The 17,158-nt window shown below is 46.7% G+C and overlaps 1 protein-coding gene across 8 annotated transcripts in view; it reads right to left on the bottom strand.

Moving 5' to 3' along the window:
- The window catches only part of TNS1 (tensin 1), a 132,516-nt gene that overhangs the window by 9,966 nt on the left and 105,392 nt on the right, over nt 1-17,158 (bottom strand). For 3 of the 8 annotated variants that reach the window (XM_044305134.1, XM_044305130.1, XM_044305129.1), the window contains 6 exons: nt 15,706-15,795; nt 9,825-10,024; nt 9,560-9,635; nt 5,547-5,642; nt 3,669-3,701; nt 173-338 (listed from right to left, as the gene is read on the bottom strand). In XM_044305134.1, the coding sequence (XP_044161069.1) occupies nt 173-338; nt 3,669-3,701; nt 5,547-5,642; nt 9,560-9,635; nt 9,825-10,024; nt 15,706-15,795 (661 nt within the window). The remainder of the gene's footprint in view (nt 1-172; nt 339-3,668; nt 3,702-5,546; nt 5,643-9,559; nt 9,636-9,824; nt 10,025-15,705; nt 15,796-17,158) is intronic. The other 5 variants (XM_044305136.1, XM_044305133.1, XM_044305132.1 and 2 more) reach the window with 4 other exon arrangements.

The raw sequence follows: 17,158 nt of genomic DNA, 5'->3' as shown, positions 1-17,158 counted from the left end.
AGCGTTGAGTATATGGAGGCGTCAGATCTGGGGTCTGAATACATTTTAGGACATGTCATGAATGTCTAATAGATGCAGGTGGAGAATGGGTGTTGCACTGACTGCGCATGCGCACGCTCTCTCCATTCACTGCTATGGGAATTAGGGAAACATCCAGGAAATCGCTCCTTACCCGTCAGTGCTGTGTATGGGGCTGCTGGTAGAAATCGGGCTCGGGCTTGTGAAGGGAATGGGGTATCCTCCGTTCCTTGTCAGGTTGTCTGTCTGATAGGTTTGGGGTGCGCTGGGTGATGGGGGGGCAGCCGTCCGCGCCACAGATTCAACGTAGCTCCGTGGCTCTACAGAGACAAAAGACGGAACATCACATCAGTCCTGAAAATGACCCCATTGAAGGACAAGAACAGCAAGACTCTGCAAGCTAAGCGCTAAAACCCAGCGTGCAAGAGAAATGTCAGAAATCAGCGGCGCCGTCGCTGCTCGTCCAGCAGAAATGAGAATGAAGAATGAAGAATGAAGAACCCTTATGTTTTACTCAGTTTCAATATATCACCGTCTCTGCTTGCTATCAGTGAATAGAAACGCTCTTTTCATTCGGAAGCAGAAAACTCTTTCTAAACTATTAGCTCAGTTCACTCAGTTGCCCATTGTTACAATGTATCAATATGGGAAATAGTATCTAAAAGCTGTGTGCCAAGCTCACTTTATACCAGAACCCACTCCAGGCATAGGGGGGCCCTTGGCAATAACCGTGAACAAGTGGTTGAGGTGAGTTAATTTTTTTTATTTTTTAACCCCTCAATCGACATTTTAGTAAGCATTCTGTATTACGAATGCTATTATTTTCCCTTATAACCATGTTATAAGGGAAAATAATACAGTGAATTTACTTTCATGGGGTCCGGGGTTGCTCATCCCTGTCATCTCCTAGCAACCATGCGTGAAAATCGCACCGCATCAGCACTTGCTTGCGATTTTTAAGCAGCCCCATTCGTTTCTATGGGGTCTGCGTTGCGTGAAAAACGCTGAATTTAGAACATTCTGTGATTTTCACGCAACGCACAAGTGATGCATGAAAATCACCGCTCATCTGCACAGCCCCATAGAAGTGAATGCGTCCGGATTCAGCGCGGGTGCAATGCGTTCACCTCACGCCTTGCACCCGCGCGGAAAACTCGCCCGTGTGAAAGGGGCCTTAAAGTATCCTGCGATTTGGAGTGTAAATGTTAGGAGATGACACCTACAATTGGGGACTATAGCCCCCAGGCAAATCGCTGATCAGGCAATTCCCCAATATAAAGTGTCATTCCCAAGGAGGACCTGATTTTTTTGGGATGCCCTGCGCCTCGCTGCAGCACAAACAATACAATTAATAATTGGCGCTATTCGGAGCCCGCGATGGCAGCGCCCGGACTGTCGGCGGCTCCAATGACATTTCCCAAGGAATTAACAATAGGTTAATTGATTTCCATGTCTCTCGTCGAGTATTTTCTCACACGGACAAAGAACGGGGGGAGAAGCCCAGAGATCGCCCCATGAATAGTTAATTCCCCTTTTATCCAATTCACGCTCTGCCGGGCGGCTTTCACTGTGGCCTACTTTTATCCGTGCCCCCACATGGCAGCCTGAACGCCCAGCCCTGTCACTACATGCAACTCATTCCCTGTTCTGTTCAGCCGCTCATTACTTATATCTGCTTCTGGGAAAGCTGGGTGACAACAACCAAAATGGTTGCCCCTCACTGTGGTTGTCACCCAGCTTTTCTGGACAGTGGGATGTAGATCTGCAGATTTGACATTCGGACGTCCAGAAAAGCTGGTTTGGTATCACCCAGCTCTCCCAGAAGCAGGAAAACGAGACACCTTTGAATATACATTTAAGTAACAGAACAGAAGTGGATTAGATGTAGCAGTGCTGAATCTGTCATCATCTCCTTGGGGCGGCATTATTTCAGCAATGCAAAATCCGCTTCAGTATATAGTTACGCGGGGAGTGGGAGATGTATGTCGGGAGATTTGCTCTTAGGAGCCTGGGAAAGCTGGGTGGCAGACTCTCTAAGAGCTGTAATGTGGGTGTACATTACTCGCCACCCAGCTTTTCCAGTGTTTGGGGGTCTTGACCCTGGATAAGAATTTCCTAATCTGGATTGTGATGCAGAATATGGAGAAGGTGTGGGGTCGTGGGAGTGGAAGACATCTCTTCCTGGTGGGGGGGGAGACCCCCCGATCCCCCCTCATCAGCTGATTCTACATTCAGAAAGGATTCTGCAATTACAAGAGTGCCGCTAGCAGTTACATAATGGGTGAGGTGAGGGGCGGCTCGTCCCCCCGTCTGCCTCAGTCCGGGTGGCACCGAGGTCAATCATCCAAATTTGGATTTAAATATGAAAAGGGTTCAGGTTCAAGTCTCGCTCCTTGTAGGGGTCAGACTCTTAGAATCCGCAGAGGGGTCATACGGGGGCAACCAAGACTTTCTCAATGGTTTCCTATTCAAATAATTGCAATCTATTCAGGAAGAATGTGTTAATGATGAGAGCTGCGGACCACCAGCCCCCGAGAGTCACACCGGGATGAGGGGAAATGCAGAAGGAAATATAACAAGTCGATGGGATTTTTATAATTTATTGAAACATTGGCTTAGATTCGATGAAGCACAGCTGAAGGTTTGCTACAATGTATCAGTTTTGGTAAGGTTCTGTTCACACTGATTTTCAATGTGACATCAGCAGGGATGGTTTTAGGGGATTGCAAACTGAGTCTTTCTTTAAGGTTTAAGGTTCACGGTCAAGCTTAACCACTCAGGAGTATGGTATATCACACACATATATATATATATCATTTTGGCACTATGTGGCGGTATTCTGTGGACCCATTTATTAGAAAACCCAGTCTGTATGAAACATATTAGATCCTTTCTGTAACAAATCCTAAATCAGCTCATCAGATCCCACTTGAAATGGGTTTTTACGTTTTAAATATATGCTATATTGGCAGTCGGAAACGAACAGAAACCTCGCAGAACAGATCCAATGTGAACAGAGCCTGAGATTGCCCTGTAGAAAAGGAGAGGAAAAAAGATTTATTTAGCTCCCAGGGGAGTTTCTAGACTGATACATTGTAACAACCCCTCCACTGTGTGAGCAGGAGTATGTCAAGTCTCTGCCTGTGAACAAGAATGATTCCATTCACAAACAGCTAGCAGATTTCTTGAATTGAAACACAAATTATATTAGTTGCAGAACTTACAAGGAAAAATAGGGTTGTTCTAAGATTGAAACTTATCTGGAGATGTGACTGAATGGTGGGGGTCTAAGGCCTGGGACCCCCATTGATCATGAGAACGGGGGTCCAATGTCCCAACATATCATTACACCGCTGCTCATACAGGACCCCCAACCTGGGTGATAAGTTTAAATCCCGGGACAACCCCTTTAAGCTTTAGAGGAATTATTTTAGTTATCACCCAGCATCGTCTTACGATGACTACGTTCCACCATGACCCTCATCATGGAGCGGAGATGTTTGGTCAGTCACATGCACAAACATTAAGGAAGGACACAATGTAACAACCAAAAATAAACAAACACCAAGCAATGTAACCAGCCCCATCATCAATGCAGGCAGCCTCTCGGGGGTTAATCAGGAATGACTCCAGCCGACCCGGTCACTTACCTTCCCCGTACCCATTAATGAATGTTTCCATCTCTGAGAGGATGAGAGTTATACGAATAGAAGGTAGAAGAGAAGGAGAAAAGGCAAAGATAAGAAAACTGCCCACTGACCGCCCATCAATAGTGTCACCCAAGGTCACCCGGCGGCCGGGGACTAGAATCTTATGCAAGAGTCACATTTACCCCAAATATCAGGAAGGTTTGGATGATTAAGCATTCTGCAAAAATGTTAACTCTTCGTGATATAGACAGGTGGAAATATACAGTCAGGGACTCCTTATCTAACCCTGGGGGCTTAAGAAGGTGACAATAGCAGCTCCTCCACAGAAGATCTTAGAAACCACATTGCTATATCACCAGGGTAGTGTCTCTACAAAACTACAACTCTCAGCAAGTAGCATATTGGAAGTTGTAGTTTTACTACAGCTGGGGTGCCTCAGGTTGCTGTATGGGGTGCAGAGTCCTGGGTTCGGCCCAAAATCCAGAGCTGGGAAAAAAACACAGCTAAAAAAAAATAGGTCCAGAGGCCGGTCTGAAACGAGTGAGCTGAAGATACTGTGCTGTGGGAAGTGGAGGGGATTGTGGGGCCGCAGTGTGCACCATGAGTGACACCACACCGCTCCGGTGACGTTCTCCAGGGTCTGTTCAGGTCGTCCTCTTCACTACAGTATACGCACTGAGTTGGTCTCTGGGATTCCAGAACACGGATCAGTGTCCATAATGTGTGACAATGGATTTACATAGGACTGCTACTCCAGGTCACCACCGTGCAGATTAACTGCAGCTGGGGATCTACAGGGAACTTATAACTGGGGCTTATTCTCATTCCCTAAGACAGGGGCAGTTCCTTTTTCCTAAGTCAGATGATTGCATAGTGCCTGGTGTTCAGATAATACTGCCCAGAAAAGCAGGCACTGAACAAGCAGGGATTGCTGGGAGATTTCAGCTCTGAAGACAGGTGAATTGTGTTTTAAGCTCAGAGTATATTACAGGATATAACTCAGGATCAGTACAGGATAAGTAATGTAATGTATGTACACAGTGACTGCACCAGCAGAATAGTGAGTGCAGCTCTGGAGTATAATGTAATGTATGTACACAGTGACTCCACCAGCAGAGTAGTGAGCGCAGCTCTGGAGTATAATACAGGATATAACTCAGGATCGGTACAGGATAAGTAATGTAATGTATGTACACAGTGACTCCACCAGCAGAGTAGTGAGCGCAGCTCTGGAGTATAATACAGGATATAACTCAGGATCAGTACAGGATAAGTAATGTATGTACACAGTGACTGCAGCAGCAGAATAGTGAGTGCAGCTCTGGAGTATAATACAGGATATAACTCAGGATCAGTACAGGATAAGTAATGTATGTACACAGTGACTCCACCAGCAGAATAGTGAGTGCAGCTCTGGAGTATAATACAGGATATAACTCAGGATCGGTACAAGATAAGTAATGTAATGTATGTACACAGTGACTGCACCAGAGGAATAGTGAGTGCAGCTCTGGAGTATAATTCAGGATGTAACTCAGGATCAGTACAAGATAAGTAATGTATGTACACATTGACTGCACCAGCAGAATAGTGAGTGCAGCTCTGGAGTATAATACAGGATGTAACTCAGGATCAGTACAGGATAAGTATTGTATGTACACAGTGACTGCACCAGCAGAATAGTGAGTGCAGCTCTGGAGTATAATTCAGGATGTAAATCAGGATCAGTACAGGATAAGTGATGTATGCACACAGTGACTACACCAGCAGAATAGTGAGTGCAGCTCTGGAGTATAATACAGGATATTACAGGATAGGTGATTACAGATCAGTAAACATGCCCCGTCTTCTCTGTATATGGTTCACGGCACTACTCACCTCCTGACTGGTGCAGCATGATGTCCGCCGGGTTGTGAGGCTTTAACCCCAGAGCTGACAGAGGAGTCTTGGCCAAACCTGGTGGAGAACGAGCCACTAGAGGGAAAACATAATGAGATCAGAAAGGTCTAAAATATAGAAAATAACCCTAAACAGCTTTTATTCCCCTCTTCGCCTTTTCCTATGCATTCTGGCAGAAGTATATGAACAATATGCTGAGGCTCAGCCTCCTCTAGACTGTTTGGCTGTGAGGCTTCAGCAGTAACTCGCCCCACCCTGCCCATTTAATAAATGCCACCTTTTTAATGGTCTGACAACCGAAAATGGAAGGGCTCAGAATGAAATGTACATCTATGCTATGTGACAACCTCCACTGGAACCATAATGTGATCAGTGTTGATGCCCCTTCCCCCACACAAACAGTGTGCCTAATGACAATCTCAGCTCTGCTACATCAGTATGCATGGGTGTATATGGGTTATATACACGGAAGGATATTTAGAGTGCAGCGTATAAGAGCGCGGTTGTGGGACACAGAACACTTGTTATATACGGTTCGCCGTTGTCGCATTGCCCTTAATAGGCCAATTGTGGGGAAGAGAACGGAGGGCGATTATGAAGATGGATGTTACATGGAAGAACGAGCTAATTCCAAACATTCTGCTCTGTTTCCTGACACAATGACACTGTTATTCAGCCTCAGGAATGTTTCCAGTCCCCACTCGGAGACGCGGAGTGAGCTCGCCCCCTTCCCACCCTCTCAGTGGAAGACGGGCTCTCTTCACGTACTCTGCTCTCATCTCAGAAGAGTCTTTCTTTAGATTATTGATAGGGAACCTCAACGCCCCAAAAACTTTACTGCTGCTCAGTGTGGCCCTCTGCTGGTCGGGACGTGCATAGATATGTATGTTGTTTGCTGGGCTCTCCATGCCCTACAGTGCTGCTACCACCCAGGAGGTGCACCCTGACAAATCGCTGCATTAACCCATTAGTGCTGTTCTGTAAAGCCCATGGACCCATTCCAGCTCATCGGAGGTGCGGCTGCTTTCATTCCCACTTAGGCCCCTTTCACACGGGCGAGTTTTCCGTGCAGGTGCAATGCGTGAGGTGAACGCATTGCACCGCACTGAATCCGGACCCATTCATTTCTATGGGGCTGTGCACATGAGCGATGATTATCACGCATCACGTGTGCGTTGCGTGAAAATCGCAGCAAGCTCTATTTTGTGTGTTTTTCACGTAACGCAGGCCCTATAGAAGTGAATGGGACTGTGTGGAAATCGCAAGCATCCGCAAGCAAGTGCGGATGCGGTGCGATTTTCACGCACGGTTGCTAGGAGACGATCGGGATGGAGACCCGATCATTATTATTTTACCTTGTAACATGGTTATAAGGGAAAAAGGGAAAATAATAGCATTCTCAATACAGACTGCATAGTACAATAGGGCTGGAGGGGTTAAAAAAAAATAAAAAATAATTAACTCCCCTTAATCCACTTGATCGCGCAGCCCGGCTTCTCTTCTGTCTTCTTTCTTCAGGACCTCGGTAAAGGACCTGTGATGATGTCACTGCACTCATCACATGGTCCGTCACATGATCAATCACCATGGTAAAAGATTGTGTGATTGACCATGTGATGAGCACAGTGACATCACCATAGGTCCTTTACCCAGGTCCTGAAGAAAGAAGACAGAAGTGAAGCCGGCTGTGCGATCAAGTGAATTAAGGCTGAGTACATTTTTTTTATTTTTTGGGGGTACCAAACATGCCGATTTTTCTCACGCGCGTGCAAAACAGCATTACAATGTTTTGCACTCGCGTGGAAAAATCTTCATTTTCCCGCAAAGCACCCGCTTCTTATCCGGGCAAAAAACATGACGCCTGTGTGAAAGAGGCCTTATAGAGGTGTGGATTACGGGAGCAGGAATCTCACAAGGCCTGTGCACTAAGCATCCTGTGATGCAGGGTCCTAGAGGGGGCCCAGGCACAGTCAGGTATAGAGGTAAAGGGGGCATAGAATGTGGGTCTCCGGCATTTCGCCCTCCCTGTTCTCTCTGTACTGCAGTAAGTTACAGCAGCCAGAGCTTCAGGCTGTTGCAACTTGATCCAGGCAGCAGAGAATCAGTTCAGACAGGAATCTTCTCTATGGCTGAGGTGACAGCTCTGCAGTAAGTGTGATGTGTGTAATATGTGACAATGTGTCTATGTATGTGTGCGCGATGTGTATATATGTGTGTAATGTGTACGTATGTTCATGTGATGCGCGTTTAATTTGTATGTGTGAATGCATAATGTTGCATCATATAGCTATACCATGTATGTGTGTACTATAGCGGCACATGGTACTGTACATGTACACTATGGTTGTGCTATATATATATATATATATATATATATATATATGTGTGTGTGGTATAGCTGTACTATATATATTATAGTTGCACTAGGTATGTGTGCAATATATCTGTACTACATATATGTGTTTGGTATAGTTGCACTCTGTATGTATGTGGTATAGCTGTACTATACATATGTGCGCACTATAGCTGTACTATATATGTGTGCAGTATAGCTATACTATGTATGTCTGTGGTATAGCTGTACTATATATATATACACACAGGTCCTTCTCAAAAAATGTGCATATTGTGATAAAAATCATTATTTTCTGTAATTTACTGATAAACATGAGACTTTCATATATTTTAGATTCATTACACACAACTGAAGTAGTTCAAGCCTTTTATTGTTTTAATATTGATGATTTTGGCCACAGCTCATGAAACCCCAAATTCCTATCTAAAAAAATTAGCATATTTCATCCGACCAATAAAAGAAAAGTGTTTTTAATACAAAAAAAGTCAACCTTCAAATAATTATGTTCAGTTCTGCACTCAATACTTGGTCGGGAATCCTTTTGCAGAAATGACGGCTTCAATGCGGCGTGGCATGGAGGCAATCAGCCTGTGGCACTGCTGAGGTGTTATGGAGGCCCAGGAGGCTTCAATGCGGCGTGGCATGGAGGCCATCAGCCTGTGGCACTGCTGAGGTGTTATGGAGGCCCAGGAGGCTTCAATGCGGCCTTAAGCTCATCCAGAGTGTTGGGTCTTGCGTCTCTCAACTTTCTCTTCCCAATATCCCACAGATTCTCTATGGGGTTCAGGTCAGGAGAGTTGGCAGGCCAGTTGAGCACAGTAATACCATGGTCAGTAAACCATTTACCAGTGGTGTTGGCACTGTGAGCAGGTGCCAGGTCGTGCTGAAAAATGACATCTTCATCTCCATAAAGCTTTTCAGCAGATGGAAGCATGAAGTGCTCCAAAATCTCCTGATAGCGGCTGCATTGACCCTGCCCTTGATAAAACACAGTGGACCAACACCAGCAGCTGACATGGCACCCCAGACCATCACTGACTGTGGGGACTTGACACTGGACTTCAGGCATTTTGGCATTTCCCTCTCCCCAGTCTTCCTCCAGACTCTGGCACCTTGATTTCCGAATGACATGCAACAGTCCAGTGCTGCTTCTCTGTAGCCCAGGTCAGGCGCTTCTGCCGCTGTTTCTGGGGAATGCGGCACCTGTAGCCCATTTCCTGCACACGCCTGTACCCGGTGGCTCTGGATGTTTCTACTTTTCTGCCACACTTTTTCCTTCCCACAGACTCCCACTGAGGTGCCTTGATACAGCACTCTGGGAACAGCCTATTCCTTCAGACATTTCTTTCTGTGTCTTACCCTCTTGCTTGAGGGAGTCAATGATGGCCTTCTGGACAGCAGTCAGGTCGGCAGTCTTACCCATGATTGCGGTTTGGAGTAATGAACCAGGCTGGGAGTTTTTAAAAGCCTCAGGAATCTTTTGCAGGTGTTTAGAGTTAATTAGTTGATTCACATGATTAGGTTAATAGCTCGTTTAGAGAACCTTTTCATGATATGCAAATTTTTTTAGATAGGAATTTTGGGTTTTCATGAGCTGTATGCATTCCATTCTGAGCCAGGTGAGGACGCTGGGTACCTGTGCCCGTCGGGCTGATGGCAGGGGGTGGGATATCCATCTCTTCAAAGGCCTCCTTGTAGCTGTGCAGATGAGGCTGCAATTAGAAAATGAACCAATCAATGGCTGCAAATTTACATCTTCTAGGAATATCCCAGCTTTTCTAGGAGTCGTTGTCACTCAGCTTTCCCAGGTCTCTGCCTCATACGGTACCAGCCATGCAGAAACCTGGCAAAGATGGTGCCAATAGCCATTCTTGATACCAGACTTTCCCCGGTGTTGTTACCTCCTTAGGTCTCCCTCCTGGATTGGCTGCGATGGTGTTGAAGACTTCTGGCGAGACGCATCGCACCGGGGAGCGCACTTTAGTGGGACTGTAGGCAGACGTGGGGTCGGGGCCGTTATCTTCATATTGCCCCTCACTGGTCGTCCTCCTGCGGGTCACACTTACAATCTCGTCTGGGGTCTTGTCACGGGTCTGCACACCTGTAAAAAACACAGCAGAGTCACAACTGTCCCGGATCCAAGGCTCCGGCTCTCACCGTTCTAGGCATGCAACAGAATCCCAGCATGGAATCCCGATCCTTCCGCAGATCATGATGGAGGAGGCGCTGCAGCACAACGGAACCTGATGGCCCCCATTAGAAGTCCATGGGGTCCATCCTTTATAATAGCAAGCCTCTACTGTAGTGTGAACAGAGCCTTAAAGGGATTGTCCACCTTATTAGAGTGCAGAGGCTCTACAAAGAGCTCTGGAGGACCGGCACACTGGTTTATGGTCAACCATTGACTTTCTCTAGGGACAGCCTCGGGGGTCTTAGAAATGGGACCACCTGTGATTGGCTCATCATCCATAAAGCAGGTACTGTTCAAAGCCCTTTAAACTTACAGCTTGATTGGCAATGTGCTCACACACCGAGCCTGAAACGCGTTGGGCAGTTTTTTTTTTTTTTTGCACCCCTGGAACTATCTATGACCATCCTTGATGGACATCGTGTCCGCCAAGAAAAGTTCCGTAGGAAACATGTGAAACAATCAGTAACTGCACCCACAAGCGCCGCACTCTTTGAGGCGACCACCCCGGGGAGGGGCTGCATTCCTTTCCAATAATATCAGAGACTCACAATGAAATCAGTGTTATCGTTTCAGCAAACAGAAAAAAAACAAAAACATGAAGTTTCCGGAAAAAAAAAAAAGTTCCCGAGTCGTTTCCTAGCAAAACATAACAAAAGGATTAAACATAATCACAATGTATCAGCGGCCGGAGCTTGTTGTTCTTCGCTTCTGCCCGCCAGGGCCTACACATTAACTGCAGGGGAAGCCAGGGTAGCAGCGATGGGGCCCCTGCAGAGAGGGGGCCCCGCAAAGGTCATGCAATTCCCTTTGATATAGCGAAAGCTAGTGAGGAGTGGGTACAAGGGCGAAGAGCAATGGTGATACTAGGGTGTTAATCTCTACTATGTGGGCACATTGGGGCAGCACTACTATGTGAGAGATGGGCAAGACTGGCATGAAGTCCGACTTACCCGGGAACATGGCATCATTTATCCAACTGGTACCTTTCTATGTGCCAAATGGGTCCTCAGGCACTAGGGCGACTTCTGCCCCTACTATAGCTACTCCCATACCTGAGGGGACCGTTGGGTACAAAGATTTTGGTGCCTGGCTTTCATATATGCCTGAGGGGTCCAATGGGTACAAAGATTTAGGTGCCTCGTATAGTACTGTGGGTAGGGCGGGTAAGGGTTATTTGCTTGGAGACGCCATCAGTGTTTATTCAAAGAAGGTTTTATGCCAACAGCGGCACAGAGTATTTCAGGGCACACCGGTTGCGCAGTAAAATGTGATGTGGGAGGGGCCTTGCTAGACCACTTAAAATGTGATGGAGCTGCCGTAGGATTGCAGAACTGAACCAGATTTGTAAAGAACCGTATTTACGGCGTCTGACTGCCCGCAGGTCCGCAACATCCTCTGCGCCCCCTATCAGCGCAGTGTATGGACTTATGTCTTTTTTCAACCGTATTAACTATGTAACTCTGTATCAGGACCGGTGAATCGTTCTGTAAACAGGATTCGGAGATGCGGGCGATTATGCGGCGGCGGAGGAGGATCGGGGGACGTGCGGCTGCTGAATAATAATCTGACATTTCCAAGGCCTTAAGAATGAATGGGAGAGAATGTTATCCGGCCGCTCTGGGGGCGTAAAGGGGCCCGGCTCCTAGGGGGATAGAGGGGGGCTCTGGCAGGGAAATGGGAGATGGAAGATTGTGGGACGCAGAAAATGTCAGCGAGCGGATGGGAGATGTAGCGGGAAGACACTGGCGCTGGATGGACCATTGTGACAGAATGAATTCTAAAAATACTTCCTGTTCCCATTCCATGTTCAAGACTGCTTGCTGTCAGTGAATAGAATCATCTGCATTCAAAGGCTGAAAATCTTCTCGAACTCTTCCTTTTTAAACAAGTGGGGTTTGTTACATTGTATCAGAGTAGCTAAAAGCTTTCCACCTGGAGTTCAGCGCAGGAGGGAGATCTGTGCTGCTGCGTGGATCTCCCAGACTGACACACTGTAACAAACCAGCAGCTGTATGATCAGGGCTAGGTCAGGATGGATTCTCTGCCTTTGAATGTTTTCATCGACTCAGATTGTTGCAGTTTGTAACAATGTTTCAGAGCAACATCAAACTGGAATTCAGGACACTAGAAATGATACATTGTCTCAAATCCTCTAGGACAGGGACAGGGTCGGCTTTCAGCCTCTGATTGTAAATCATGAAGGTTACCGTTCACTGACAGCAAGCAAAAACCTGGAAAATGGTGAGGAATTGAAACAAAGTATGTTAGAAAGTAACCCCTGTCCATGTGTGCGCCACTTGGCCCCTACCAGTTTACACACTGTATCCTTGCTCAAACAGATTACATTTCCCACGGGGTTTATCACCCCTCATTGTATAGGGTTTCATCGCTCTACTGCTTTAGGCTACATGCACACGACTGTATTTTGTTTCAGTGTCCGATCCGTTTTTTTTGCGGATAGGATGCGGACCCATTCATTTCAATGGGTCCGCAAAAAACACGGACAGCACACCGTGTGCTGTCCGCATCAGTATGTCCGTTCTGTTGCTCCGCTAAAAAAATAGTGCATGTCCTATTTTTTTCTAGTTTGCGGACAAGGATAGGCATTATTACAATAGATCTGCAAAAAAAAACGGATCCGCAAAAAAAACGGATGCCATACGGAATGTCATCTGTTTTTTTTTTTGCGGAACCGCAATTTGCGGACCGCAAAACACACACGGTCGTGTGCATGTAGCCTTACCTGTATTGGTGTCAGTCTTTACTATAGTTCTGGAATTCTGTTCATGCACCAGGCAGATCAGGATAAGAGTGTCACAATCTATGGGGATCACTTTCAGGAGGCCAGATGGAGTGGGCGAGGTACGGAGGGCGCTAGGTCTACACTATCCTCTCCCGATTTCATCCCTTCCTGATGGGTGGCGGAAGCCTTGAACATTTCTTATCGTCTACAAGTCCTGACCGGCCCGATCCCACGAAGAGTGCTCTGTCTGAACACGACTCTCAGCAAAGCCGAGTGCAAAACAAGACGTATTGTTTACCAGCCAAGGGTGAAATGGAAACTTGTACATAGCGAGGAGCGTCTGGTGCGTGTAGTGCGGCTTCTTACAACTCCTGATCCCCGGAGAAGATCCCTCCGGTTATTATAACGTTACTGTAACATTATAACTTTATACCAAAAGTCCTCTCATACTATGTGGCCCTTGGAGAGACGGGGCCCAACTTTGACTTGTTAGGCCCCATCCCCTTTTGATAGGGTGAGCGCAGAGAACCTGTGCAGGACTCCCCTCAACAAGGGGGTGGGGAAGACCCATTAGTCCGGCCAAATAATGGGGCACCCAGTTTAATCTTTGTCATGGGGTCCCCCTCTCCTATATGTATAATACTAATTTCCAAGCCGTGCCATTGGTACAAAGAAGACGGGGGGGCCTTATGTTTTTATGCAGCTCTGGATGTGACTGGAGTATAATACATAAGGTAAATAAATAGCAAAGGAAGGCAGTACAGGACATTACATGTAGTGAAATTGGAAGGGGGCAAAACCCAGCAGCAGGGGGTACATTTTGATCTTTGATTAAGGGCCTGTCAGGTTTCTCATCCTCTCATCGGAACTAGGAGAAAGCGGAACAAAGTTTTTAGCAATAAGAGGCTGAGCCAAGGACTTATACAGGACGCAGTGTGCGGCTGTGGAGAACATGGTTTCCAGGTCGTTGGCATCACTAAGAGCCAATACAGCTTTCTACCAGGGCTGGAAACTTGCAGACTGACCAAAAACAGCGCCACCTCCAGACCAGGAAAGAAAAGGTACTGCATGCAAAGAAGCAGAAGTATCTAAGACTCTGTGCACTAGTTCTTAATCTCATCTGTGGATTCCAGAGTCGCTCCTTTACCCCAGATGACCCCGGTCTAGATACCAGCGGATCGCTGCCTCCTGTACGGAGGATGAACTCAAGTTGTATAACACAGAATGGTTTATCGTGACATATGGCATCAATATGTGCTTCTTGACGGTAAACCAAAAATGTGCAGGGTCTTCACCCTTCTGTATGTATGTGGTGATAAATAATAGAGACCCTCTAATCCAGAAATGTGTTATAAATGGATAATGTAATACCCTGCATCGCCAGAGAGGGCGCCCTCTAAGCAGGAGGCATCAGGGGAAGGGGCGGATTTTTTGATGTGTTGGAACAAAAAAACTAGAGTTGGGTTAAGGACAGATGGTCTGGATGCTGAACACGGCCCCCAAAAAAAGCCAATGGCTGCATGATTTTACCGCAAAATTGTGCAGCCATTGGCCGCCGCCTGTGGGCCGGTGTTCTGATATCACCATCTGGATTTACCCTTACAGAATGTTTATTACTAAAATACTCCACAGACCTGGGATAATTTTGAAAGGGGTCCCTCTTGCTAGGACTCCCCCCAGGAATCAGCTGTGATTGAGTCCCCAGTAAGTGTTTCAATTCCCTGCAGCGCCACCACAGGAGATACAAAGTATTACACAGTTGCCATTGAGAACACTGCGTTGTCTGTGTCATGTCTGGATACGCCGGGTCCTCCAGAGGGAGAGATGCTGTTTGTGGTGGGTTCTGGATAACAGATCAGGGTCCTAAATGGGGTCCCACCAATCTATTGACTTGTCCTAGGTGACTTACCCAAATTTACCACACAGCTGAGCTTCTTTATGGGTCATTCGTATACATTATATCTTATTATCTACACCAGGGGTAGGCGACCTCCAGCGCTCCAACTGTTGTGAAACTACAACTCCCAGCATGAATGCTTGCTCTGCTCTTCTCAAAAATGAATGGAGCATGCTGGGAATTGTAGTTTCACAACAGCTGGAGTCTGATCTAGATGCTCTGGTAGGGGTTGGAGGATTCTGCCTTCCTAAAAATGTCCATAACCGGATAACAATTCCATGTGTGATACATTGTTGCAGAGCGGTTTCCACCATCTTACCTTTCCGTGGCTACAGGATCATCATCCTGTCACTGACTGGGTATTAAGTGGCAGTGACTAAGGACTCCTTGTTACACAAGACACTTTTCCGACGCATTTCATAGCATAATACGATTCTGGCGCGTTAGTTCAATCCCCAAGCAGTGAATTCCAACACAGAAGTTGTAAACAGAGCCACATCATAGAAAATGCATGAAACACAAGTGCCACGCCCTGTGCCATCTGCCAGCTGGTTAGAAGCAACACTCCACACCCCACACGCCCCGTGCCTTCAGAAATAAGCAAAGAGAACACGTCAGGGTCACCCCATGTCCGTCTCATCCATATTAGTTGCTGCCTGAACCATTGGCGGTGCATTACTCTGAAGCGTGTGGAGCAGACAGACATCATGCCTGGTGGACAGGGCCAGATTATGGGCACCCAGGGTACAGGTATGGGGCAGGGTCCCTAGCAGGTCAACTCTTAGAGCTTTGGGGGGCCCAGAGCTGGGGCTCCAATACTAATCTGGCCCTTCTGCTGTAGCAACACACACACACACACATTCATCCCCACCTTGAGGAACCATGATGCTACCACACATGACTTGGCCACACCATGCATAATGGAAAACGGAGAGAGCGGACAGAACAAACCAGAGAAAGTGAAGGAGCGCTGGCGCTGAAGCGTGGGTGTATGAGGGGTGTTCATACTTGTGCAGATATTCCGGAGTTTGCTGTTGTACTCTGGGAGATTTTGATGAAAGGGTCAGGATCATGGATGAAAAAAAGGGAGGGAGATTCCCCATGAAGATAAGAAGAAGAAGAAGAAACAACGAGAACAAGACAAATGGAGAAAGGAAACAGAACGGTTCGATGATGGCGGAGAGTCGTGATATGGAGGTCAGTGCAGACAGCCAGGAGGGAGGAAAACAAAATCAATGTATCAATATACAATAAACAAACGATACAAATGCACATTGTTTATAATACACCCCCACAATGGGGCACTCCCTTATAAAGACTAGTACCCTGCCAGGACCTTCCACATCAAAGCGATACGTAGAATTTGGTATGGTTTTGTATCATGGTTGGCAGACCATAAAGGGATATCAGTTCAAGGGTCATACCACCTGTATCCCATTGGCGACAGTCATTAACCATTTCCAAGCTGGTACAAAGTCCTATGAACATCCTTCTATACCTGATGATAGTTAGTTAGGCTGTGGATTAAGATTCGTGTAAGGCTATATGCACACAACTGTTGTGTGTTTTGGATCCACAAAACACGGATGGCGTCCGTGTGCGTTCTGCAATTAGCGGAACGGCACGGACAGCCATTAATATAACTGCCCATACTTGTCCGCAAAACTGGACAAGAATAGGACAGGTTATTTTTTTTACGGAGCAACGGATGCGGACAGCACACTGAGTGCTGTCCGCATCTTTTGCGGCCCCATTAAAGTGAATGGGTTTGCATCCGAGCCGCTCGGATGCGGACCAAAACAACGGTCGTGTACATGAGGCCTAGTACTGGGTTTGGAAGGTGCTGGGTGGGAGGAGGGGGGGTTCTGGTTATTTGCATGTGTCGTGGCTTTATACTATCTATTTTATAGCCCTGCCTAAGGAAATAATGGAAACCTACCTGAAAAATATAACTGTGACATTATGTCCCAACCAAAAATCATGACCTTTGTGTGGACATAATAGGTTGCAATATCTTGAATGTAATGCAGGTGTCTGGTGGTTTGTGTGGGTGAGGGGTTCTGGAATTTAGGCAGTAAAGCCCCTCTATATTAACACTGGAGCTGGCACTGATGGCTTCCTGAATGTCCACAGGAGATGTGAACATGTCAATCACCAGGAGGAGGAAACCTCCAACATTACAACAAGGTGTTTGTCTCCATGTCTGTAAGGAAAATTCCCATATAAAGACATTCATCCTACAGCAGATAGATATGTTCTGTAATATTCTCCAATGCACTGAGGTGAGGTAAGTGCCCCCAGATGCCCCCGACTAACCACAGTATTTGGGGTGTATCTGTAATCCCTGCAACGTGCCAGAACGTACAGAAGGCGCCTTGTGTTTGGGAATAGAGACTAAGGAACG

The sequence above is a fragment of the Bufo gargarizans genome, chromosome 8 (assembly GCF_014858855.1).
Source record: "Bufo gargarizans isolate SCDJY-AF-19 chromosome 8, ASM1485885v1, whole genome shotgun sequence".
Taxonomy (NCBI): Eukaryota; Metazoa; Chordata; class Amphibia; order Anura; family Bufonidae; genus Bufo; species Bufo gargarizans.
This window is presented reverse-complemented; position numbering and strand designations above follow the sequence as displayed.